The following is a 26,284-nucleotide window of genomic DNA, read 5'->3' as shown; positions in this document are numbered from 1 at the left end:
ACAAACTTTGGATATTCCAATTTACCCCTGATATCCAGGGATTTTTGCTCCCAAGGTGTACTTTGTTTTGTTCTTGATTTGTCCAAAGAATAACCTAGAATTATCCTTGATTAGACAAAGCAAAGCAGGCTTTATCATTTGAAATTTCTAGGCGTGTGGTCAAACACACTCCTAAAACCTTAATTTTTGTTATTTAGACGTGTGATAAGGAGTGCTATGTACAACTTTTAGTAGTAGTGGAATCTAAATTTATGGGGTGTGATTGATCACACTCCTTAGGTATTTTAGATGTGTGCAGAGGTGTGAGCGTGCTATCGCACGCCTTAAATGATGCAGCCTGGCAAAGTATAGTGAAGTTTTGAAGTAGCGAAATCGGCAATTTTCGTCTATTTACTTTTTTAACTTTTTTTTTCTGCTGATTCAGCATTTCATTGTTGAAAATTGTATCTTTGAAAGATTGGATTTAGGCTGAGTCATTCATTTGAGGGCTATGCATGTTAGCCTCCACTGACAGTATGGACCTAACTCTTCATACAAAAATTAGGGGAAACGCATATTTGGACTTTGTACCCTATGCTGCACACAAGCACTTAAGCCAAATTCCCGCAAAGACGGGACAAAAATCAGTTTTTTTTAAGTTTGCAAAAAAACGCCACATAGAAGATCTTTCAAATTCAGTATGTGAATAGAGCAGTAAAAAATACAACTTTTCTATTTTTCCTTTTTTTTGCAAAAGTTCTAGGAATGAAAATAAAGGGATAATGATAATTGAATAATATCCACTGATGATCTGCGACACTATCGGAAAGCTAGAATCGCTTCGCATACTCTTCACTTGAGAAGTTGATTGACAGATTAAATTTTTTTTTAATTTTCTTGCGCTCTGCAAGCGTTCTGTGTTAAAAATGGTAGACTCAGCTGTGACAGATCATTTGGATGGAAGTTGTTAGAATGTTTACAAGACTTATGACAGAAAATCCTTTGTTTTATTGTCAATGATGACAGTGCTGTTATTAATTTTGTTAGATCTGACATATTGATGTTTGTAAGTGCACTTTATAGTTTTGATTCCAATGAAACAGTTAGTCACACTAGGAAATCTAGCTTTCAGAAAAAAACAACATCAGTCATCTACAGGATGTATTTGCAACAACAAGGATGAGAGTTACCTGAATCTAGTTCGCAAGACAATTAATTAAAACTTGAAAGTTTGAAACAAGATGAAACGTGCAGCAGCCAAAATCAACAAAATCAACCAACCAAAATTTGTCATTCAATTCCTGAGACAGCCCTTCGATTTTTAAGGCCTAGTTTATATGCTAAAGTAAAACAATTCCTGACATGTAAATGGGTCAGTGTTTGAGGTCCGGCAAAATTTCCGGGAAATAGCCTATCCGGCAGCGCGCGGATCTAGGTGGGTTCCGTCTCCTCCGTAGATCTTTTTCTTGGGAAGTTGATCTTCAAATTAGTTCTCAAGGTTGGCTTGGCTCAAATTATTTCATCTATGACTCAAATTTTAGGCAATTTCTCATAGTTTTTGAGAACGTTAATTTCATTTAAAAGCGCCAGGCGCATTTTTTGCTTGAGTCAGGTAAACGATATAGCGCTTTCGAAGCATTAATCTTTGATACGCATTTCGGCGGGACGCTAGTGTGACTATAACTGTCAAAGAATCATTTTCTGGTTTTCATGTTATTGCGAAGCGAATTTATGAGCGAAGCAGTTTTGCTATATTGTGCACTTACCTTTAACTTCTATCCCAAGCGAAAATTTGCTATATAAATCACATCTTCAAACAGGTGATTTTATCAAAATGACCTTGAATGGTTTGGCTTAAAGCCACGAAAACTTTCTCGGTTTGGTAGCTAGGACTGAGAAAAATGCCGTTTTAAAATGGTGTACCCTAACAGTGAACAACAAAAAAATTGCCGGAAGCCGAAACACGGACTTAGAATCTGAAGTTGATCAGATTGCTGCGCGGGCGGCACGCATCTAAGCAATCTAAGCAGTGGTTCTTCGGTTTTAAATGTTTATTTTGCTGTTAAATGAAAAAAAATTAGTTTGATCGGTGACAGAAAGGATCTTCATTATCCCTCGATTTTTATTAACAGCAAGTATCATATATCAAATAAGGTCAATCAATGAGAGGTTTTTGCAAGTTGCGCGGGCGGAAGGAGTGCTCTTTTAGTGAACGAAACTTATCTGGCACCCAGATGGTGAAATTTTCTTCCAACCTAAAGCTCTGAAGGTCGGGAAATTTTTCAACATCTGGAAGGTTTACATTACGGAATTTTGTGAGACTGTGTCAAAAATTTTGTAGCGGGAGGTCTGGTAACCCAGCCCTCGTTTTCGAGGATTGGCGGGTCCAACTGAAATATTTCTACGTTTACGGGCAAGGACTGTTGAACCTGACTGAGGATGCGGCACATCAAAGGCCGACTATTATTCCTCTCCGATGGGAAATTGGCCCGCTCCTTTTAGAGCTTTAGCGTGGGCGGCCGCTAATCCACCATCGGAATATATCAGATAAGAACGAAACTTACCTTGCTTGCAAAATCAAGTGGATATTCTATGATAAAGAAGTACGGAGGTAATCAAATATGTCGAATTTGTCAAGAATTAAATCAAAACTACCCAAGAACCAACAAACCATCTTTGTACATTTTTGTTTTTGTTTAATTTTTATGTTTTGATGATTTCGACAGACGATTCGTGATTTGAATAAAAATGTTTGGTCATTCGACGAATATCATTCGATTTTATTATAAGGCACCATTTACACTAGAATAACTAGAAGGAAAAAAGAGTGATGCGCTGGCAGCGGCGGGTGTTGTGCCGCCGTGGATTATGTGGTGTGTTTGGTATTAAGGCTCTTACGACCCTGTCTCTATAGCGGCTTTATTAGAGGGATTTTTAGAGTGTCTCTTATTTTGCTAGCAACTTGCGAATTGGGGTGGAGACTGGATCGCTTCGCAACCCTTATACAATACGGCTAGTTAGATGCTGTTTTAGAGCTTTAGAGCTAGCCTGACTGATGCAAGTTAGCATTTTTCTTAAAATCACAAGCATAGCAAAATCAGTTCAAGTACTATCGTGAGTGGTCTTAAATCCGACAGCCCTGCCTAACTCAGACCCTCCAAATAACTGCTATGAAAAAAAATTCTATGTTTACAAAGATTCCCTCTCCAAGTTGAATAATAAACTATATTGCAAGAACTCATGAAACAAAACATCTAACAAGATGACTAAAATGTCAAGATGTCAATTAATGTGATAAAAAAAAGTGTGAGTTGTAATAATAATTACCTCTATTTATTCTGAATCCGTTGCTCGAGTTTAAAACGTTAACAATTTTTTAATAAAAAATTATGTTTTGTATAAAGAAGCAATCAATGTTTTGGTTCAATTAGTTCAATGTATCAAACTTTTCAGTTTAATTGATACATGCGTCACAGAGAAAGGTTTGCTTTTATTTTAGTTTGTATCTTTGAAAGACCCCATCAGATTTAGGCAGGGCTGTCGGATTAGGACCACTCACGGTAGTCTTGTACTAGGTTTTTAAGACTTTACTGGAAATGAGTTAGAAATCCTCAATATAGGATAGTTTTATTCCCAGACTTGCATGTATATTTTAATGTTCATACTAGTCCAGCTCCAGGACAGGAGCTGGGAGCTCAACTATATTTTGCCTTTACTAATTCTGATGGGGGAGAAAAACTATCGCAGCGCCATCATTCAAATAAGAAAGTGAATATAGTATACCGCAGATTTTCTGACTATGTTTGTACTATCAATAGTATCATAAAGATAAACAATTGAAAAACAAATTGAAAGACATCGCTGGAACCCCCCCCCTGGCCTGAGGGGCAGTTCCAGAAAAAAACCATTACAGTCTGGGAAATCCTCTCAATTGCACGCTTATGTTCCGAGGGTGTAAGCGCGCAATTGCATTGTTATAATTTACGCCCGCTCCCGCCCCGGTTGAAATTGCTTAGGGATTTCAAGGGGTTCAGAATTCTCTAATTCGGGCGAAGGCATGGTTTAACGGGCATTTTTACGGCTTTTGAAATTCAACAGAGCTTTCAGAAGGAATTGCGTGTCAGAATAATAAAGTGTGCAATTGCACGCTTACCGCTTACCGCCCGTTTCAGAACAATTTCGATAAGCGTGTAATTACACGCTTAAAAATTTGGCCTCGGAACACAAGCATGCAATTGAGAGGATTTCCCAGACTGCATTACCACAGCTGTGGACGACAGGGTTTTTGGGATTTTTTTTTTACTTGGAAATCCTGAGAAATTTGAAAAAGATTTCGGAAATTCCAGGATTTTTCCTCATTATTTAGTCATATGTATTGGAAAATCCATAAAATATGCTCTATTTTCTTGCCAAATTTCTGAAAATACAAGATTTTCCCGTAAAAAATCTTGAATGTTACGGAAATCCTGAAGTTTTTCAAAAGTAAATTGTTACGAAAAATCCATGTCGTTCACATGGGGTTATAACGGACTTGAACCGCCCAATCTAAGCAATATGCTCAAAAACTGAAAATTTGGTAACTAATATATTATCTGTAAAAATTCTTTAATTCTGTTGCATTACTTTAGATAAAAAATCTGTCTGGCAAGGGATTTGCACCCTGACTTACAAAACCTTGATAATCTGGCATGAACCTTCAGTACTTAGCTTATCTCTTATTTCTTTAGCAGTTACATCAATATGCCTTCTTACCTGTCTTTAAAAATATAAATAAAAGTAATCACGGAAAAGGACGCGAAAAAAAAAGACATAAGTGTGAGAACAGAGTAATCAAACTCGTTAAAAAAAGTACCATTAGAAGTCATAAAAAATCAACCTGAATAAATGCAATCGGAATTCCAGAGAACTTCATAATTCCCCAAACAACATTACATTACTATATCAAACTCCCATCACATAAATTTTACAATTACGTCAGAGTAGACTACGCTCGCCACCGAAGAGGTTTATTTGGAAAGGGTAATTATATTTTATTGTTCGCTTCTTTTTTAAAGATTTGCCAAGTTGGAAAAGTATGAATTTCTTTGTACATATTTTACCTACCCCAAATATTTGGGACGCTGAGTTTTAAACGAATGGTCAAGTTGAAACGAACGATAAATGTATCAAGGTCTGTTTTATTTACCCCCTGGTGACTTAACAAAAGAGACTTAACTCGATGTTACAATCCAATTATTGAAAGTTTGTGTCGGCCTTTTTATAATGAGCGAGACATACGTTCTCTGATTACGCAATTTTCATATCAACATTTTCGAGGCATTTTGATGTAACTGTTTAGTAGGGCATTTATTCTATTTAGCAATAAGCTAAACTAACTATTGTATTTGTTTGATTGTCTGAATGAAAAGGATTTTCGAAAAAATTTGAGGTGTCATTGGCTTAGGGGTCACCTAAAATATTTGGCAACCAGGGGTTACCTAAATCTTAGGGGTCACTTGAATTCTTAGGGGGCACCTAAAACCTGCTGCCAAGCCATGAATGAAAGAGAAGCGTTGTCAAATTTTACAGCGGAAAATATGTATAAAATTTATATCATATACTGTCAGACTGCTGTACTGATGACCACCAAAAATGACCTTCTTTTTCAGGCTGCAATTGATGCTGTAACAAAACTAACAATCCACGATTCAAATGTAGCTTCTTCGTTCTCCAAATTGATACTATAAATAAAGTAAAAAATCATAAAAAAAGTTCGATAAAAAATTTCCTGTGCCATGTGCTCCCTGATATTCTGATAAATAACGAGATAGCTCGCGGGAGAGTATAATCTTTTTGACAATGAATTTGATGAGTGATCTCTTTATTTATCAAAAAGTGCTCACAGTTTGATCTACCATTATTATGGATAAACATTACGTCATACGGCAATCTACAATCAAGGTCAAAAATTGTGAGACAGAAAGGATTACAAGCTGTCTCCCCCCTTTCCCCCCATTGGCAATGTTCTCAAACATTAAAGTCCATGATTGTAGTCTTTTCTCGACCCTGATGACCCGGACCCAAACAAGCACTAAGAGGTACCCAGGGCCAAGTTTTGAGGAGCCTAGAACTCCCGAGTAGAGTAACAAATCTATGCATAAATTTACGACTTTCGATCCCATCCTCCTGTCGCATCCTGTGCCTGTGCGTTAATAGCTCTTACACGTTGATTACAATATACAAAAGGATAAAAAAGAGAGAGGCAATAATAAAACGAAATGAACTCTGAAAGAAATGGAGTACAAATTTCTAGTTGAAATAGTTAAGACTGCGATTTGCAGACATTTGATAGTCGCCAGCCCCCTTTAGGCTGCACACATCCTCTCTGATAAGTTTTGATATAGGGGATGCGAATCAGGCTCACAAAACGCTTCCGAACTTAGCAAAAAATCTGCTAATCAAAAAAAGAGTTGAATGATAGATAACTTTGATTGACAGTTTGTCGTCTTTGATATCTTAAGAGTTTTGTTTTCAATTAATTTCGATAAACAAAAAGAAAATTTTCAATATTTTAATAAACGGGGACGTGGACCAAAGAGATAGAAAATAGAAAATTTCTATCTCTTTGCGGGGACCTAATTGCCGGGGGGTTGGAAACTGTACTTCTAAAAATACCCAAAAATAAGGTAGATATAGGCTAAAATCAGGCTATTTGGAGCAAAATAAAGGGGCCTTCATTTGGACAACTGAAAATATTCTTAAAAATTAATAAACGGGGGGGGGGGGGTCCTAATAAGGTCTGGGGTGAAAATTAAAAAATTAAAAAATTAACAAGCAGAGGGGGGCGTTTATTTGGCACCTAAGAGTACGATGTTAAGTAAACAAAGAAAAAGGTATTTTACAGATCAGATTCTGCAACTAAATACTTAGTTTCCAATAAAACTTAAAGGTTTTAGGTGTTCCCGTTTCATATCAGACACGTATCTCATATCAGGCCGGATATTGTTATATTGTGTTCGATTTCGTGCTGATAAATCAAATGTTTTTCTTTCTTCTTTCTAACTAATCTTGCTCCACATCCGTGTCAATAATCAAACGGCATCAACTTGATCAAAAAACAAAACCTGGCCACGGACGGACTAGATTTCTTTTGAAAAAAGGTAACAAGAATTGAAAAACAAATGTTTAAAAAATCATCCAATTAACAAAATTTTAATTAATTATAAAAGCTATAAATTACCTACAAATTTTAAAATAATTTTGAAATAAAGAGCTGCTAGTTTTCTTCTTTTCACTTTTTTTTACAATTTTTCTCTTTACTTTAGAGACAAGAAACCTAGTTATATTTGCTCTCTAGATATCTTAATACCTATTTAAGGGATAACCACCTAGTTCTCATTCTCTCATTCTCAAAATAGACTATGGCTTAAGTAAGAAGGTTTACTCGATGAAGTATAAGCCTGAAGGGCTAGAATCGAATCTCCTTGGTAGGATTTGAAGCCGACAAATCCTACCAAAGTTGAGCGGCCTTGAGCGGCTCGCCTGGTTTTTACACAAATGACAGATTGAAACTAAAATATCAATCGTAAACAAAGGAATTGCTAGATTCAATCTGTCGTCAAAAATACGGCGCATTTTTTAAGGCTTCCCTTTTTCTTGTCTGAGAAAGGTTAGAGGTTAAAGATTCTACCCTTCGGACTTGAAACTCAATGGGTTTACCCAGTTTAGCCCAGAATTAGCTGAACTGACTCGTTTGAGAATGAAAGACAAAAATTGGTTATCCCTTCAAGATATCTGGACGAAAAGGAAACAGTTTATAAAAAAAATCTGATAAAATAGAGTCCATACAAATTCTATAAAATCTTTTCTTATTCATATAAGTACTAAACAACATAGCCAGGAAACCCTCAGCCCTCGCGAGCCAGCGAAGGTTTCCTGGTTATAAAAAACCGAAAAAGTGAAAAACTTTAGGGCTATGCCCTAACGTCTTGTTAGACTTCAAAATCCACTATTAAGACGTTTTCCTCTCCAACGTGGCGAGTGTTAATAAATTTTCTTCCATCTGTCAAAATAACATTTTGATGATGGCTCATAGGACCATCACTGTTCTGTTATATTCAAAAAGTTCGGTTTTAAGGATCTTTGAAAAATTATGTAATTTCAACCTCGTCCCCGTGTATCTCAGGCTTTATTTACGCCAGAGAATACCCTGGTGTTGGTTGATGCGAGTCCCCTCTCTGAGAGGGGAAACTTCTCAAAACAATACGTCATAAACAAGTGATACTTTTATGGACCTACCTGGTTATGTATTTAACACATATAATTGATATCTACGTCAGCATGACTGTAAACAATCATTCAGAACACAAATAGTGACGATCTATCAAAATTAGTCGTTTGTTTCTTATAAAAAAACGTTTAGAAACCAAAATATTCTTTCATATTCAAGACTTCGCGAGGAAAAAAAAACATCTATCTCATCAAAGAATTGAGTAATTTGACTAAGATCATTGATGTATGCTTTTTAATAGTGATTCTTATAGATAAAGATGTGTTTTTTGAGTTGAAAAATTCTTTTTTTTACAAAAATCTGCCTGAGCCATCTTTTACCTACTTTCATGCAAAAAATCTGAAAAATACAATGATCTAATATTTCACATAGTCCAAAAAACCCTTTTTTTAGCCGTTTTTTAGCTGAAATTTACCCAAAAATTTTTTTTCCAAAAATCGAGCTCCGTCACATTCAAGGGTTTATAGATATGTGCATCTTTGTGCAAAAAAGAGCCAATCTCGAGAAAAGCTAATACCTAAGTAATTGCTAATGTGCTTGTAGAAAAATATCAAATTTGGCCAGTTTTTCTATAAAAACACGCCAAGCAACCAAAATTTCCTGTCTAAACACACATATTCTTCAAAAGTAAGCCCTCATGAGCAAAAAAAAAACATCTATCTCATAAAAAAATTGAGTAATTTGACTAAGAACATTGATATATGCTTATTAATAGTGATTCTTATAGATAAACATGCGTTTTTTGAGCCAACAAAATTTTTTTGCAAAAATCTGCTTGAGCCATCTTTTACCAATGATGTTAGCCTACTTTCATGCAAAAAATCTGAAAAAATTAATGATCCAATTTTTCACAAAGTCCAAAAAACCCGTTTTTTAGCCGTTTTTTAGCCCAAATTTGCCCAAAATTTTTTTTCGAAAATCGGGCTCTGTCACATTCGAGGGTTTACAGTTATGCATCTTTGTGCAAAAAATCATAAAGAATGAAAGAGCCAATCTCGAGAAAAGCTAATACCTAAGTAATTGATAATGTGCTTATAAAAAAATATCGAATTTGGTCAGTTTTTTTATAAAACCATGCCAAACAACCAAAATTTCCTGTCTAAACACACATATTCTTCAAAAGTAAGCCCTCATGAGCAAAAAAACATCTATCTCATAAAAAAATTGAGTAATTTGACTAAGAACATTGATATATGCTTATTAATAGTGATTCTTATAGATAAACATGCGTTTTTTAAGCCAACAAAATTTTTTTGCAAAAATCTGCTTGAGCCATCTTTTACCAATGATGTTAGCCTACTTTCATGCAAAAAATCTGAAAAAATTAATGATCCAATTTTTCACAAAGTCCAAAAAACCCGTTTTTTATCCGTTTTTTAGCCCAAATTTGCCCAAAATTTTTTTTTTTCGAAAATCGGGCTCCGTCACATTTTGGCCAATACCATTTTGCACCTTTGTACCAAAAATCAAAAGATTCCTATGATTCAATCCTGAGAAAAATTGGTAACAGACGGACGGACGGACAGACGGACGGACGGACGAACACAGGTTAATTTATAGGACCTCCAGGTAGGTCCAAAAAGCTGACGTTACATAGTTACACTGCAGTGCAAATGAAATCTGACGTTTTGCTTTTGAATTACGTAATCTTACGTGTTCGAAAAACAGACAATGCCAGGGTATTATCTAGCGCTATAAGAGTCAAAAAGCTGATAATACGCAATGAACGAGGTTAATGTAATTTCTGAAGTTGGTCTGTCGATTTTCTTGACGATAGGAAAGATATTCCAATACGTCACAGTAAATTCACATGTACTCCTCTCCACATTTTCTGCGTGCCCGTCATACGTTACGTAATGTTACCGCCGTATTTCACTTTTCAACACCCATTCCGCGTCATCTGACGACGTCATACGTTACGTAATGTTACCGCCGTATTTCACTTTTCAACACCCATTCCGCGTCATCTGACGACGTCATACGTTACGTAATGTTACCGCCGTATTTCACTTTTCAACACCCATTCCGCGTTAGGATTTTCCCGCAAAATGGCGGATATGCAAGCTGAAGAATCAAGCCTTCGTTCACCTAAAAGAAGAAAGATGAAAAGTAAGTACAGTTCAGGTTCTCTAATTCGATCTTCAGACAGACAGACAGACAGACAGACAGACAGACAGACAGACAGACAGACAGACAGACAGACAGACAGACAGACAGACAGACAGACAGACAGACAGACAGACAGACAGACAGACAGACAGACAGACAGACAGACAGACAGACAGACAGACAGACAGACAGACAGACAGACAGACAGACAGACAGACAGACAGACAGACACCTTTCCATATTGGGAATAGGCCCTAACCTAAGCTAGAAATCACTGCACAAATAAAATTCCATCTTTAAGGGACCAAGAATTTTCTTCGAATTAGAGAAAGATTCGAATTGCAGAGAGTAATTTAAACCAATTTCCAGCTGAGAGGACCAATATAATAGTTCGAATTACAAAAAGATTTGAATAATAGAGATTCGAATTAGAGAGTTCTGGCAAGAAAGTCGCTTTTGAACTATCTGTTAAATGTAATCGAATATCTGAATTAGGGAGGGCTCCATAGACTTCCAGGCTATATTCCGAGCCTTATTGGACCATTTTTAAACTTTTAAGTCTAGCGTACAAGCTCAGTTAAAACCCTTTCCTCCCAACAAAAGTTAGAGCGCTACCCAATCTTTTGTGGCTATAAGATGTCAAGATTTTCTCAAATATTACGATCTTGATTGTAAACAAGTGCTTAAGAACTGACCGAGAACGCCGTACGACAAAGAAAATAGGAAGAATTCCTCACCTATATTCCCACCAACTTCGTATAAATACAAATCAACCAAAGCTAATTCGTTATCCTGTCGTGGTTTGATTCGCAGACGGCTTGTGTCAATTTCGTCCTTTTCTTTATTGCTTTTCTGACGTTGCCATTGAAATTTGGAGACGACTTCAGCGACCGTGGTTTGAGTGGAGAGCTGGATTGCCATGCTTTGTTTGTTTAATGTTGGGGCTACGGTTGTGAAAACCATGAGAATTATGGTTTTCGTGGAGATAGAGAAGTTTTTGAAATGAGTATTTGTCTCGTTTTTAAAGTGTGTCTGAGATCCAAAAAAACTACTACTATTTCAGGGGATCAGGTTGTCTTTACCAGGTTAAGAGACGTCAAAAGGTTGTTCTGTATCTTATAGAAACTTCAAAAAATCTTGCTGAGTGGAAGGGTCTTTTGAGTGTGAAAAACTATTTCAAGGATGTGCACAGCTCAAGCTTCAAATACACGTTTTTTTAATAAGAACATCCAAAATTTTTGAAGCCTTCGGATGTTTTTAACTTTTTCAGTTTTAAGACTAAAAATGTTCTTAACATGTTCTTATTTTCACCATTTTGTGACCATTTTTAAACCATTTCCCTAAGAAATCGGGTGTTTTAGAGTCCGAGAAGCCTTAAAATGTTCTTAACTTGTTCTTAACATTCTTGCCATCGAAGCCTTATGTTCTTATGAAGTTTGTTCTTATATAAAAAAACGTGTAAGGGAAAATCAAACTTAAAGAGCATCAATTACCTCTGACTCTGATGATAAGCGATTCATCGAAATCCTCCAACTCGTCGCCACTGCTACCGCCCCCGCCACCAGGGCGTGTCATCTTGATGGCGGGATTCAGGAGATGAGAGGGCGAATCTAAACGACGTCTTTTGATGATCTTGCTCAACTTAAAAGGAAACAATAAAGGAAGTTGATTGGTTGGTATAAGTATTAGCCAAGGACTAATCATTTAACAAATCTCCTATTTTTTGCTTACACAGCACTTTTAAACAAAAGAAAGAACAACTTTCACCCCTTTCGACGCTATATCATGAAAAAAGGATAGATGTCGTTTTTTTACTGACTAATCAGTCATCCCTCAAAATATAAAGGAGTATAGTTGTTTCTAAGACATAAATTAGAAAGACGTCGAACGAACGAACGAACGAACGAACGAACGAACGAACGAACGAACGAACGAACGAACGAACGAACGAACGAACGAACGAACGAACGAACGAACGAACGAACGAACGAACGAACGAACGAACGAACGAACGAACATACTTACAGCTTTGGGGTCTTTAGTCTTGGCACCAGCCTCGTTTAGGAATCGGATTTGGCTGACCATGAAGGATGGTATCTGTGAGATTGAAAAATACAAAATGAATTCAATCGATTCCCACCCACGAAGAACGCATTATGCTCTTCACGCGTTATTTACCCGTCAAGCTTACAATCATCAACATATTATGCTTAACTTATTATCGTTTTTTAGGTCAAAGTTTTTTAACACAGCTTTTGATTGACTTATATATATTAAGCCTTCACCATATATCTTATATAATTACAAAAATTTAAGTTAAGCTTTCCCCAATAGAACAAAATGATTTAAAAAAGGCTTTGACCCTAAGCTCAAAATATCTTGACAAACCTGTATACTTTTTTAAATATATTAATAGCGTTTAATGGGAGACTTTAATGTTTTTCAGAATTTAAAGATCGGGCGAGAGTCGCAATTTCAGTACTTCCAGTTTAATCTCATTGGATTTTTTCGATTTGGGAAGGGTTAAGTGAGATTTGAATACTTTGCAAACATGAGATTGACGCTTTTCTTGTAGTGGGCAAGGTTTCTATCTACAAGTAGTTCTTAACTTTTTCTTAACATTTTTGCCATCGAAGCCGCATCATTACTGCAAAATCGTGCATGTCGGTTTTCGAATTACGCATTATAAGCGCTTCTTTGATGCCAATAAACATTTAAAAAGTAGTTTATTTGACACTTTGTTAGTTTTGTTTAAAGAAATTTCGCGGATAAGGGATTTCAAAATTTCCATTTGGATTACTTCCTTGGGCTGAACTTTATGACTTAAAATTCTTCGGTAACTATGGCAACTTACCGTCCAAACAATGAGTTGATACTTGATGAGCATGCGAAGTACGTCTGTCATTCCGGCGGCTTTCTTTGCTTCATTTTTATTGATCTTGGCGTTGTTTTGAAAGAAAAGGTTAGGGGCCATGATCATGGCTACGTTGTTCAAACCCATCTTGTTGCTCGACTCGTTGGCTATCACCTGAGGGAAAGGAACCGTTCATTGAGTGAATGTAAAGGCTTAGGGACACGAGAAGTTTTTTTCGCATTGGGGCAATGCAACATGATCCATCCCTCGATTTAATTTTTTTGAAACATTTGGTAGAAGCGTAACGACCTAAACAGCAACCTTTGACTTACCTTATTCAAGAAAACGAGTAACTTTTTGAGACATTCCTGATGAACAGGCGGCAAGAGGACAACAAGTAGGTTCAACGCTTGAAGCTGAACTTTACGGTCCGGAATTTCTAGAAGAAAAAAAAAGTGAATGTGAAAAATTCCAAGATGGTGAAATCCTCTAGTCTACTTCCCTAGACTCACCGCCATCAAAATCGTCAGAAAGCAAAGTTCAGTTAGAAGTAGACTTTAGTCAACTTACAAGCTAGCTTTCATCGTTGTCAATAAATTTATCCATGAAAAATACATGTCCAGTATCAATCACCATTCTTCATGGTGTTTATATTTTATCAAGTAAATACCAATACCATAGCGTTGGAATGAACTAAGACCTCCTATGAGAGAAACTTATCAGGTACCAGGCTAACAAACTAGATATCTTTTTTATCATTTTTTTTAACTTATTTTAGCTCTAGTCTCCGATATGGTAAACATTTTAAGCATTTGTTAAGCATTACCTTGATGATTTTTGTTTAGCTGTTTTTGGCTGGATTTTCGGATTTTTCTAAAATTTTGCTTAGTATATAAGCATCCTGCAAGAATTTTTCAGTCTTGTCAATCACTCGATCTAAGTATCTCCGATCTTTTAAAAAAACATGTCATTTTCACAGTCGCAAAGCGTAATGGGTAATCAGGACCACTCGCGCTAATGACGACTTACTATCGGTCCAAAGTTTTGAATTTTTTGAAGATTATTGCTTCTGGCCAACAGAAACCCGTTATGGAAGCGCGATCGGTCCTGATTACCCATGATCCATTTCGACTGTGAAATGGCCTTTGGAGCAAAGAGCTCTTACCGGCGACTGAGGTGAACGTGTTTTGATACTCGTACGTCAGTAGTGGTTCTGGAAGATCTCTATGGAAACAAAAGAAAAAAGAAATACATATTGAGATTTGGCGGATTCTTCGTGAAAAATAGAAATGGTCGAAGAAATATTCTTAATGTTCGTAAGTAATTTTTCTGACGGAAACACCCGAAAGTCGCCGGGATTAAACGCCGGGATTTGACCCCTCTGTTACTGAAAATAAAAACAAGGTGGTCAAAATCTGTAAAAATTCGTGCTTTTTTTAAAAGAAAATGACGTCATCTTGAGTTGAGGCATATCAAAAATATGTTTAAAGAACGTGTCATCCGTAAACACTAGAAACAAGCTAGATTTGGATAAAATTTGTTATCTAAAATCGAGGTTTTTGTTTTTGAAGTTTCTGAGCTGTAGATGTTGGCACGTGTTGATGTAAATTTTTCACCACCTTTCCTGCTAACTTTTTTATCGATCGGCCAAAGAGTTTCTTATTCATGATATGCAACACTATCGTCTACACTGGAGAGTCTTCTGAGAATTTTCAAAAAGTTCAACCTAATACGTCACTTGAACAATAGAAAAAGACTTTTTGAAAATTCTTGGAAGACTCTCCAGTGTTGCATATCATGAATATTAAAGTGTACTAATTTTAACGCGTACTTAATTTGGCAGTTGGCCAGATTGCGATTTTGGGTGGGTATTGGTGTTATGGGTGGGTGGCGTAATAGTTAATGAAAATGTGAATGTTGATGGTTTTTGCAACCTTGCATTGCAAAGGAAGAAATGATACGATGATATGATAGCTTTTCTTTTTGTAGTGGTGAAACTTTGAAATTTGAAAAATTCGATGTCAAACGACGTTAGTACAGACCCACACCCTATTCAACCTAGCAATAGGGAATAGTAAAATTTTATTTGGCAGATGGCCGAATTTGTAAAATTTGGCAGGTATTTAATTTGGCGGACTGGCAATAAAAAAACTTTTGACGGACGGGCAATTCAATTTGACCGGTAAAACCACCAAAATTTATCCACTTAAGGTAGCATACCTTAGGAATTGTTTGAAGCAGGTGGCAATATCAGTCATCTTTCGTCCTTCCCATTCCAGAGTGCTCAAATCTGGATTTTTATCCGCTTCTTCACGAATCAACTGAAAATAAAGGATAAATATCATTATTTTTATTATCCTTATTGGTTTGAGAAAATCTCTACTTTCATCGATCGCACTTTTGGGTATTTTAACGTTTCTCAAAATTTAAAGATCAGGCGAGAATTGCATTTTCAGTACTTCCACTTTGTTTCATTGGATTTTTCGATTTGGGAGGGGTTAAGTGGCTTCCAGGCTATATTCTCAGCCTTATTGGAACATTTTTAAACTTTTAGATCCTGAGATCCTAAGGTCCTAAATTTTAAGTCTTATGTTAAAACTCAGAGTTAAAACTCTACTTTCCAACCGTACTTTAAAGTACTTAAAAATCACTTGCGGTTTTCAAATTTGATGGAATTCTCCTTTTGTGCCAAATATTACGGTGGGGATTTTAGATATAGCTTTTCCTTGGCTATTTAAAGCAAAATAATTCGCCATCTTGAATGATTTCGACGTTCCACTATTCGATACTCCGCATTATTCGGTAATATTGAAAGTCACCGTCAACATCAGATGTTTAGATAAAATGATAAATTTCCTGACGATTCAAAAGAATGGCCTACCTTCACTCGATGAGCTGAACCAGGTACTCGAAGTAATCCTTCCTCGTGTAAACCATGCCTTTCAAGGTAACCAATCAGCTGAAAGAAAAAAGAATTCTCGTCGTCTCATAGGTTAATAGTGTCAATTCAAAACTAGTCATTGGTTGAAAACCTTCTCGTTTCTTATGACGTTCACCCTGCCCAAACAATGTGCATTAAAGCGACCGTAGTACAGTGGTAGAGTATCCGGCTACCATGCGAAAGTCATGGGTTTCCCCGGCCGGGTCATACAAAAATAGTACTTGATGCCTCTCTACTTGATGCTCAGCAATTAAGAGAAGGATCAATGGTAACTGGAGCAATCCTGGGAGGAATAGTGCGCATGCGCCACTCTTACCAGATGGCACACAACGTTATTCCAACGTTCATCTAACGTTATATGGTCGTTGTGAACGAACGTTGAAAAGACGTTGTGTGCCAGCTGGGCATAGACCACTCACTTTTATATACCCTGGACCAAGCTTCTCAATCCCAGCCAAGCAAAATCTTTGATCGGAATTAATGGCGGCACTACTCGATAGCGGTGTAAATGCATCGAGAGCGCTAGGTCTACTTTTCCTCGAATTCTTTTGATGATGTAGCGGCGTTAGACGTTAACTTTTAACATTGCAATGGCTTCTCCTCGGGTACCAATTCCAAAAAAAACTCCAATCAAAGATGGTAGATATTGCTTGGTCCAGGGTTATATAAAGGTCAGTGGTATAGACCAACAATCACAACAAACCTGTAGCAGGATCTTGGGCACTTTGACGTTCGGATTGTGTTTTGATTCTTCTCTTGAACAGAGCGTGATCAATGGAACACCAAACGTACCGTTGTCTATAAAGAATGAGAAAGCAAGTTTAGTCTGATACCTTTTCTTTTTATGTTGGACGTGAATGAGGTATACCCTGAATGGGATTAAACTCGCAAATTTTCTCAAAATTTTCTACTTTTTTCCCAAAATCTCAATCAAAAAAGGTACCCTACGAGGGACTGATTTTTTTATTTTGGTGTTTTTGTGTTTTTGTAAACCTGAGTGTTTGAGTGTATCTCTAAAGAGGCTCGGTCTTCCTGAACCTGAGCAGTTCTTAGGATTTCGCGGGGTTATGCATTTACGAATTGATTATGAATCTATTTTAACTTGCAATTTCTAGTGTGTGACCCTATAAATATTTTGCTTGCAACTTGCGAATAAGTGACTAGCCTGGATCGCTTCGCAATTCTTATACATATACACAACCCCTACATGGGACTGGAGGTGAAAAGAGCTACCTTGACCAACATCCCCTTACCCCTTTTTGCCCAAGTACCCCCCCCCCGTGGATGACACATCGAATATGTGATGTATAAAGGCAACCCACCGAGCTGTACTCCTTTTATTGGAGTATGATTAAAGTGTTTAAGGAATATAATTGCCTTGACACACCAGTCCAGGGAGGGGCAGGGGGTTATTCGTGTCGTATTTTAATTTGTCTTCAGTCGATAGTCCAATAATCTAGGATCTTCAGACAATCTTTTAATTTGTTTTTACAGGGTTCACAACCAGTCGGCTCGTCTATATAGACTGAACGAAAATAGGAAAAAGGACGGGGACGGGGACGGGGGTTCCGAACCAAGCGCTGACGTCTGAGATCTTAAGGCGACCATCGCTAAAAAAAACAGTGATCGTACCTTTCAATTTTAACTTTACATTCGGTTTTCGTCGAGTTTTGATTGGGACGCCAGATTGATCAAAAAGAGCAGTCAATTCAATAAGAGCTAAACGGCGCGTGATCGACATATCAGGTTCCGAGAGGTCTCCTATGTGGGTCAGACCCAATTCCTCTTTCGTTAACGTGAAATTCTAAAATTAAAGGACATTGAAAGTTACAAAAACACTGTCCAAAAAAAATTAGAAATTTACAGCTTTTAAGATTCTATTAAAAAAGTAAAACACTTTATTTTACTTTATATATTATTAAGACTTACACATTCTAGAGCTTTCAAGGCTATATTTAAAAGTAACACTTTAAGACTCGAGGGATTTATTTAATTACCCTGATAATGGTTTTTCAAGCGACGCAGTCGTTGTACCTAAGATAATTTATGCGAAATTCTGTTCGCCAGAGTACAGTTCCATTATTCGATAATATTGAAAGTCACCGTCAATAAGAAACTCTTATAAAAGACACTTTACAATTCGATCATATTTCTCTAGAAAATCGAATTAGAGAGGGTCAACTGTGCTTCTTATCATCGAAACGAGAGCCTGAGTCGATAAGAGGGGGTCTATCTAACAAATCCTGCCATACTAAAAATAGATAAAAAGAACGACAAATTTCATAAAAAACGACAAAAAAGAGCGACAAATTTCATACTTGGCCGTCCACAACCCCGACTGAAAGAGACTGTGTATATACCACCCATCATTCATTTCTGTTTGTTTATCACGGGAATTAACTACATGTGGTTCAAACGAACGATAAATTACACATGCGTGTTATTAATGAAGGAATTGTAAGACGAACCTACTGATAACTTACCGGAAGTTTCGGAAAAGTAGGTCCTGTGTTGAGCGCCGCTTCTTGTGGTGGAGATCGTTCAGGGGGTACACGAGGTGATGACGCGGCTCCGACATTCTGTGAAGAAAAATAAAATTGTTTATTCGTAAAAAGTGAAAAGTTCTTTTTTTTTTAAATTTCTATTAAACTGAAAAAAAACATGAATGAAATTTTCGAGACTTTGTTCAGCTATTATGGAAGCAAACGTTCAATTATGGAAGCAAACGTTCGAATCTGTAGAGGCAATTCCGTACGTAAATCGAACGTTTGCTTCCATAATGGCGGGGATTACATGTAGTAGCAAACTTGAGGAATCTAAGCCAGAGAAAAAACTTGCCACTACTGGCAAAAACCGTTGGAGTGTTTCCGTAGAAAACATTACGTCATGAATATTATAAATACGCAATAATGGCAAAGTTGAAGCATTGTAATATTGATCACACACACAGAAACTAGATAATCAAATCAGTAGCGTAGACAAGATTAGCGCGAAGTTCGTTTACGAGAGAGAGGATTTTTTATGACACTAATATTATTTATTCATGATGTAAAAAGATAATGGGCTATTCCAGAAAAAAATCTTACCCCCTATATGTTAAGGAGGTCTTTTTTGGAAAAGGTGACCCCCCTAGGATTTGTTTCGTACCTTTTGGACCACCCTGGATTATTGACCCCGTTTTACTGACCACCCACTTTTCTTTTCGACGTCACTTAGTTAAGACGTGTTTTGCAGCACACTTCAAAAAATGGTGGAAACTCAAAGAAGATCTACCGAGTGAAGCAGCAAACACAACTGCAACATGCACCCTTGTTACGTGTATTGATGACGAAAATCAAAATCGACTCAAACGCCGTAGCTGTCAACGTATGGTACATTACGAGTGCACACAATTGCCACTTTACCAACTGCAAATCTTCGCTAACACGTATAATATCATAATTGTGTGCGAATAACGAAATCCTTAAAAAGTAGAATCGGAGAAAACACGTACCATATGATGCAAAAGGAGATTGCTAAGAAAGACGACGAAATCAAAAAACTCAATCAACAAATCTGTTGATGCGGAACAAAAAGAAGAGGAGAGGAAAAACGAGATATCAAATCAATTGTAAAAGGGGTTACGCACGATACGAAAATCTCGTGTTCGCAAGCGAAAGGTTTTTTACACTACATACCGTAGAACTTCCTTATTCCCAGCGAAACTTTCCGATTGCTAGTGTAAAAGAAAAGGACCAAAACGCCACAAAAGTAGATTTAACACCGATTTTAGCCGGAGACGCCTAGAAGAAAAAAGATCCCGGAGACGGGGCAGGTATGTTTTCCCGGGAATGAGAAAGTTAGCCATTTTATGATAAAATTTTAAAAAGTTGTACCCAGCCGATTGCGTGATGCGTGATCGGGAAATAATTCGAGGCATGATTTGGGCTATTTTCGCGATATTTGCATGGTGAACAAACCTTTTTTGGTAATTTTCATGATCGTCACGGGAGCAAGGAAAATTTCTATTAATGCATTTTAAACATGTACAAACTCTGGTGAACCAAAAGAAAGTTTATATTTTATTTTCAAAACAAACTGCTTTTTTGAAGTTTTTTTAACTCAAATATCTTAAAATTTCAAACTAAAATACTTTTTCTCTTTTCTCGTTTTCTTAAATCATGTATATCTACAAAAATTGATCTTGTTCATCAAAAATTGAGAATATTTTACAATAAGAAAACCAAAGGAAAATTTATATTTTCAAAATAGATGAAATATTTTGCATCTACTTTCATATATAAAATATTGGAAAAAAGGTTTAATATATAAAATATTGGAGAAAAGGTAAAATATAAAAAATATTGAAAAAAAAGGTAAAAAATTATAGCATCCAAAAGTTATATTTTTTGAAATGCATGTCAAAAAGTAAAAAACTTTCAAAACAGGGAAACAATTTCATAATTTCAAACATACACTTTTTTAATATAAGAACAATTTTATAAGACTTTTATAAGGCTCAAAATCGCCAAAAAATAAGAACAATTGAAGAAAAATGCTGAGCCTGAAACTACTCAATTTCACTCAATTTAGGGGTCAAAGTAATAAAAATTGGGTATGATTTCTAAAGTACCTGACTTACATCCTATTAATAAGAACATGATAGAAGCTCAAAGTGCAAAAAAAAAAAAAAGAACAGTCGAGGCTCAGAAAAATTTTACTGGTTCTTATATAAAAAAAGTGTAATGCAAAAGAAGAAAAATAATCTCATTTATACTGGGAAACATTTTCATAATCTGAAAGAACGCCGAAAGGAAAAAATTCCCCTAGCAGAAGGCATTTTAAAAATGTCACATAATTGGCAATCATAATTTCCAAAATTTCCAAAAAGAAAAAAAAGTCTTCATGCCAGAATATTGCTTGAAAAAATTTTCAATTGAGGCAAAAATAAAAAAATGTAGCGTTTCTGGAAACCAACCGGGTGAAAAATAATAATTTTCTGATCTGGCCACAGCCATGGGTTCATCTATATACAGTATAGTTCATTATAAAAAAAATCAAGTTGGAGCATTTAAGCTATAAAAGTAGTTTGGTTAGATATTCCCACTTGTAGATCACGAATTGTTTGTTAGTTAGTAGTTGATACATTAGTATATTCAGGGCTTACTTCATACTGTTTGTACATAAAAGTTATTGTTAAAGTTCTATTTCAATGATCTTATATATTATTAAAGTCATAAAAAAAATCAAATAAAAATTTTTTTCTGGCCGGCCGCATCAAAGCTTTTTTCCTTCACCCGCATTCCGGAAACGCTACATTTTTTTTTAATTTTGCCTGACAGCAAAATTTTTCTACATTTTTTAAATGCATGTGGAAGAAAATGTCAAGTTAAAGACAAACATTTTCCACATTTTAAACGCAAGAGGAAAAAATGTCCAAGTTCACAGCAAAAATTTCCACGTTTTAAAAGCACGTGAAAGAAAATGTCCAAATTCACAGCAAAAATTTCCACGTTTTAAACGCACATGGAAGAAATATCCAAATTCACAACCAAAAGTTTTCCACGTTTTAAGCGCACGTGGAGGAAAATATCCAAATTCACATCAAAAGTTTCCACGTTTTAAAAAACACACGTGCAAAAAAATGTCCAAACTCACAACCAAAAGTTTTCCACGTTTTAAACGCACGTGGAAGAAAATGTCCAAATTCATAACCAAAAGTTTTCCACGTTTAAAATGCACGTAGAAGAAAATGTCCAAATTCACAGCAAGAATTTCCACGTTTTAAACGCACATGCAAGAAAATGTCCAAATTCACAACCAAAAGTTTTCCACGTTGCATTTTTAAAACATCAATCATCAATCAGTAAATTTTGCTCTGGGTTTAAATTTTTACATTAAAGCTAACCAGTTCATATCCAACCACAACCATTTCCTTGGGTGTCGCATCTACCATCTGACCATCATAAAAAAGTAGTGAGTTCAAACTTTTTTGATGTCACAAGTATTTAATTTTTCAAATATAGCATGGTCAGATTTATCCATAAATATTCAGTCAACTGCCTTGTTAGAATTTGTGTAAATATATGGGCAAAATTGAAGTTAGTTTGTTGTGAAAGTTGATAAAATATCGACCGGATAAAATATCCTGTTTTTCAAGAAGAGATTGCATCATCTCTCATGCCAAACCAAACGAAACATCAAATTCAGGAAGGAATAATAAGAAAACTTCATCATCAACCATTTCTTGTAACAATCACACAAAAATCATGATCCAATTCAACTCATTAAAGCATAAAAAACAAAGAAAAATAGCGAAAGAGCGGTAGCAACCAGTTGTTTATTTTGCCGCCATCTTTGTTTTGACTGTTAAAAGGCAGTATGGTCCGATCAACAATACGCTTCCGAACCGAGCGACGTTTCCCGATCGAGAAGGATACTTATATTTTCCAGCGACGTTTCTGGAAGAAATGACGTATTCATCGTCGTATGAAAAACATCCTACTGTTTTTCACGCCGGAGCTAATCCATTACGTAATGCTTCCAACAGACAGTCGGGTACAGGCGATAATTCTCCTTATTGGGACTTAAGACAGTTGCACACGACGACGAAAGTCTGAATGGAAACGAGGCTGAAAAAGGGTAAAAATCGATTTTATCACTCCGCATATCAGCTTTTTTTTCCCGCGCTTTTGCCAAAAGAGTCGCACTCCGCTCGCTAACGCTCGCTCCGTGCGTAATCAAGGAAAAGAAACATCATAATTCATGGACTCCCTGAACAAATTGAAGAAACGAAAGAAAAAGATCAAGAAGAGGACAAAAAGGAAATTGAGGATCTGCTCAAAGATATCGGCATCTTGGCTTGGATATCATTTAAGCATCACCGATGATTTCACCAACAATGAAAGAAGAAAAATTAAAGAGATGTGCGAAAAAGCTAAGAAATGGAACTCCGAATGTGATGGTGATTTCATTTGGCGTATGAGAGGAAGTTCCAGAACAGATAACCTTCGCTTGATAAAACCAAACAAAAATTTTGCTAACCAAAAGCTGTCAATATCTAGTCTCAGCAGCAGCGACGATGAGCTGTCAACAAAACATTAGCTTTTTTTAATTGTAAAGTAGCGTTGACTTTTATTAACCTTTTCGTCAACATGAAATAAACTATTACATGCATGCATACACATACCCTGGATTTTTCACTTTATTGTAACTGTGAACCCTGGATTTGTACAGTCGAAAAACCAGACCAGATTCTTTATTTTCCAGATCTCCCTGAACGTCACACCTCCTTAACATAGGGGGTACAGACTATTTGTGGAATAGCCCATTTACCGTGTTATAAAAATATGCTCTCCTACACAAATCCTGCTCCCTCTTGTCTACGCTACTGCAAATCCAAAAAGAGATTCACAATTTTTGATATTCACGACGTAATGTAGTCAACGGAAGCACCCAGAAATCCAGATGTTTGCCATTAATTTTGAATTTCAAACAATAAAACTAATGGCAAACGCCCAGGCTATTTTGGGTGCTTCAGTATAAAACATTAGCGAGTTTATGTATTTGCACTTTTGAGGACGGTAAAGTGACTGAAGCGATTTGGAAAAACCCGCACTTCTGACCTGCAAAATCGAGGACGGCTTTTACGGTTTATTTACCGTCGTCCTCAGTTGGTCAGGATCTAGCCAAATTAGAACCTTACCGTCTCCGTCGCTGAAAAGCACACATACATAAGCTCGGTATTACATCACGAATATCACGAATTTAATCAAAGAGAAAGAAATCCAAGCTGGCACACAACGTTGTTTCAACGTTCATCTAACGTTATATGAACGCTGTGAACATTAGATAAACGTTGAAAAAACGTTGTGTACCAACTGGGAGGATCCTTACCAGTTTAGCGTCACCTTCCAGATATTGCGGTGATTGAGTCCTCGGAGTTGTCGAAAAATCCGACATCGAACCTAGATGTGAATCCAGGCTCTTTTCAGGAGTCGTGCGATTGGAATCAGAGCTACTATAATTCACAGTTTTTGGTTTCGTATTATAGAGGTATTTAGAATCGTTGAAATTTTCTTGTGAGCCTAAACTCTCCATACTGTCTATACTTTTATTATCGTCACTCGAATGCGTCGTTAAAGTCGGCGAAACCGTCATTTTTAACGACGTCGGCGTTGACATTGTCGTCGTTGTCGTAGTTTCAAATGACGTTGTCTCTTGAGCTAAAATGTCTAATACTGGATCATCTTTTTCATTTCTATGATGTTTTCTATGTTTATGTTTTTTCTTCTCTTTATGATGACGTTTATGTTTATGTTTCTTTTCTCGTTTATTCGAAAGCGCACTCCCGTCGGTAACCGTCGGTGAATTCTCGGTAGAAGGCGACAAATCGTCGGTATGGATGCTCGGTAAATGTTCTTCCGACAAACTACTTGGTATAGAACTATTACTACTCCTTAAACTTAAATTAGAAATACTTTTCGGTAATTGTTCAATCTTCAAAGAATCAGAACTAGCCTCTGGTGTATTATGTACAATATTTAGACTGTGCTCCGAAGACACGTTTTGCGGTAGTGCAGCGTCTAGTGAGGACGAATCAAAAGGTTTCAACGAATCATGATCAGTTTTATATTTCGTTATACTACTTTCCGATTCGGATGATCTTTCCCGGTAAGGTGGTCCGTTTTTCCCGCTTTTGACGGACGGCGTTATGAGTTTCGACGTGTATCCGTCACCGACCGTAGATACGTTAATATAAGTACTATCCACGACGACTAACCGTTTTTCTTGGTTGCCACGGCTACCGATCGGGGCGTCACTATGACGACGCCGAACTTTTGCTGAATCAGCATCATGCGCTGATAAGTGGTTCTTATTATTGGAATATTCCTGTGAAGGTCTTCTTAAATAAGCGCTGTCGAACGTTTCACGTTTTTTAATGCTGCTATTTTTATGTGGTTTCAAATTATGGCTTTCATTTGATTCGACATTTATAAGACTATCGTTGAGTCTCTCCATCGAAGAGGAAAAAGATTTTTCTCGCTCTTCTCCACTCATTATAATCAAATTATTAGCTGAAGTCCTTCGTACTAAATTATCGTGTTGTGGCGTAGTGTCTTCTGACGGGCGTTGAGAAGGCGTTTCCACCCTCGTTGACGGATCATCGAGGGGCGGATGATGTGATATTTGACCGTTTGAAATATTCTCATCTTCAATGTCAAATGATGGCTCTGAAAAAAAAGATAAACTAGACTATATGGTGTAAGTCTCCAACCCCCCAAATGAAAAGGTGCCCCACCTGCATAGGGTAGTCCCACCTACTTAGGGTTACCCCCATCTTCATACGGTTAACCCCCTTCATACGGTTACCCCAACTTTTGCTTTTTAGGGTTACCATGCCCCTTTTTAGGGTTACAATCCCCCTTCGTAGGGTAAACCCCACCCCCACCAACCTGAAAACCCTCAACCCCACCCCCCCCCCACAACCGAGGGGGGTGCCTATAATACATCTTATCAGGGGAGATAAAGTCAGGGATAGGACTTTTCCTACAATAAGGTTTCATGATGAAGGCTAAAAAACTAAAGCAAGGAAAAGGAGAAGCTTAATTTCCTACACAATTTCCTACTTAATTGTACTACAGTATACATGTCAGGAGCTATTGCAAATTAGGCTATATTAGCAAATTATAGTCTAACTTGTATATAAATAAGCTAAATGGCCCAAAAATTTAAACTCTAAACTGGACAATACCGTCGTTATATTTTTTGTGTTTATGGCGCTTTGTTCTAGGTTTTGGAGGTACAACAGGGGGTTGTCCGTCGTTTAAATCGTCCGTATCTTGAGTTCCGTTGTCGCCGGGGTCATTCCGCTTGATCCATGATCCGTCTTTTAACCTTGAAAGAAGTTTCGAACAAAAGAAGTTTCGAACAAAACAATTTCAGTCAAAGTAAAAAGTATATCTTAAAAAAAACAGATTTTTCTCATCTAAAGATGGAGAAAGATATTTTTGTTTTTGTTCTTAGGGAAGAATTATTCTTACGTTCCCGTTTCTTATCAGACACGTATCAGGACGGTGTCTCCCTATTGGTATATAATGCTGATCTAAGCAAAAGAATGTTTTTCTGTTCCTCTTTCTGACCAATCTTGCTC

General features: G+C 36.7%; 1 protein-coding gene across 4 annotated transcripts in view; it reads right to left on the bottom strand.

The window, feature by feature from the left end:
- Positions 1 to 7,142: 7,142 nt before the first annotated feature.
- Positions 7,143 to 26,284, bottom strand: part of LOC136813839 (rho GTPase-activating protein 7-like) — a 46,353-nt gene continuing 27,211 nt past the window's right edge. For all 4 annotated transcript variants that reach the window (XM_067070329.1, XM_067070325.1, XM_067070326.1 and 1 more), the window contains 14 exons: positions 25,886 to 26,028; positions 24,028 to 25,364; positions 18,636 to 18,731; positions 17,785 to 17,956; positions 16,856 to 16,950; positions 16,093 to 16,170; positions 15,432 to 15,532; positions 14,377 to 14,435; positions 13,544 to 13,650; positions 13,212 to 13,385; positions 12,383 to 12,454; positions 11,851 to 11,998; positions 11,095 to 11,301; positions 7,143 to 10,336 (listed from right to left, as the gene is read on the bottom strand). In XM_067070329.1, coding sequence (XP_066926430.1) covers positions 10,242 to 10,336; positions 11,095 to 11,301; positions 11,851 to 11,998; positions 12,383 to 12,454; positions 13,212 to 13,385; positions 13,544 to 13,650; positions 14,377 to 14,435; positions 15,432 to 15,532; positions 16,093 to 16,170; positions 16,856 to 16,950; positions 17,785 to 17,956; positions 18,636 to 18,731; positions 24,028 to 25,364; positions 25,886 to 26,028 — 2,884 coding nt within the window. In that variant the 3' untranslated portion in view covers positions 7,143 to 10,241. The remainder of the gene's footprint in view (positions 10,337 to 11,094; positions 11,302 to 11,850; positions 11,999 to 12,382; positions 12,455 to 13,211; positions 13,386 to 13,543; positions 13,651 to 14,376; positions 14,436 to 15,431; positions 15,533 to 16,092; positions 16,171 to 16,855; positions 16,951 to 17,784; positions 17,957 to 18,635; positions 18,732 to 24,027; positions 25,365 to 25,885; positions 26,029 to 26,284) is intronic.

The sequence above is a fragment of the Clytia hemisphaerica genome, unplaced genomic scaffold (genome assembly GCF_902728285.1).
Source record: "Clytia hemisphaerica strain Z4C2 unplaced genomic scaffold, Clytia hemisphaerica genome assembly, whole genome shotgun sequence".
Taxonomy (NCBI): Eukaryota; Metazoa; Cnidaria; class Hydrozoa; order Leptothecata; family Clytiidae; genus Clytia; species Clytia hemisphaerica.
The sequence above is the reverse complement of the archived record's forward strand: the minus strand, read 5'-3'. Positions and strand labels throughout refer to the sequence as shown.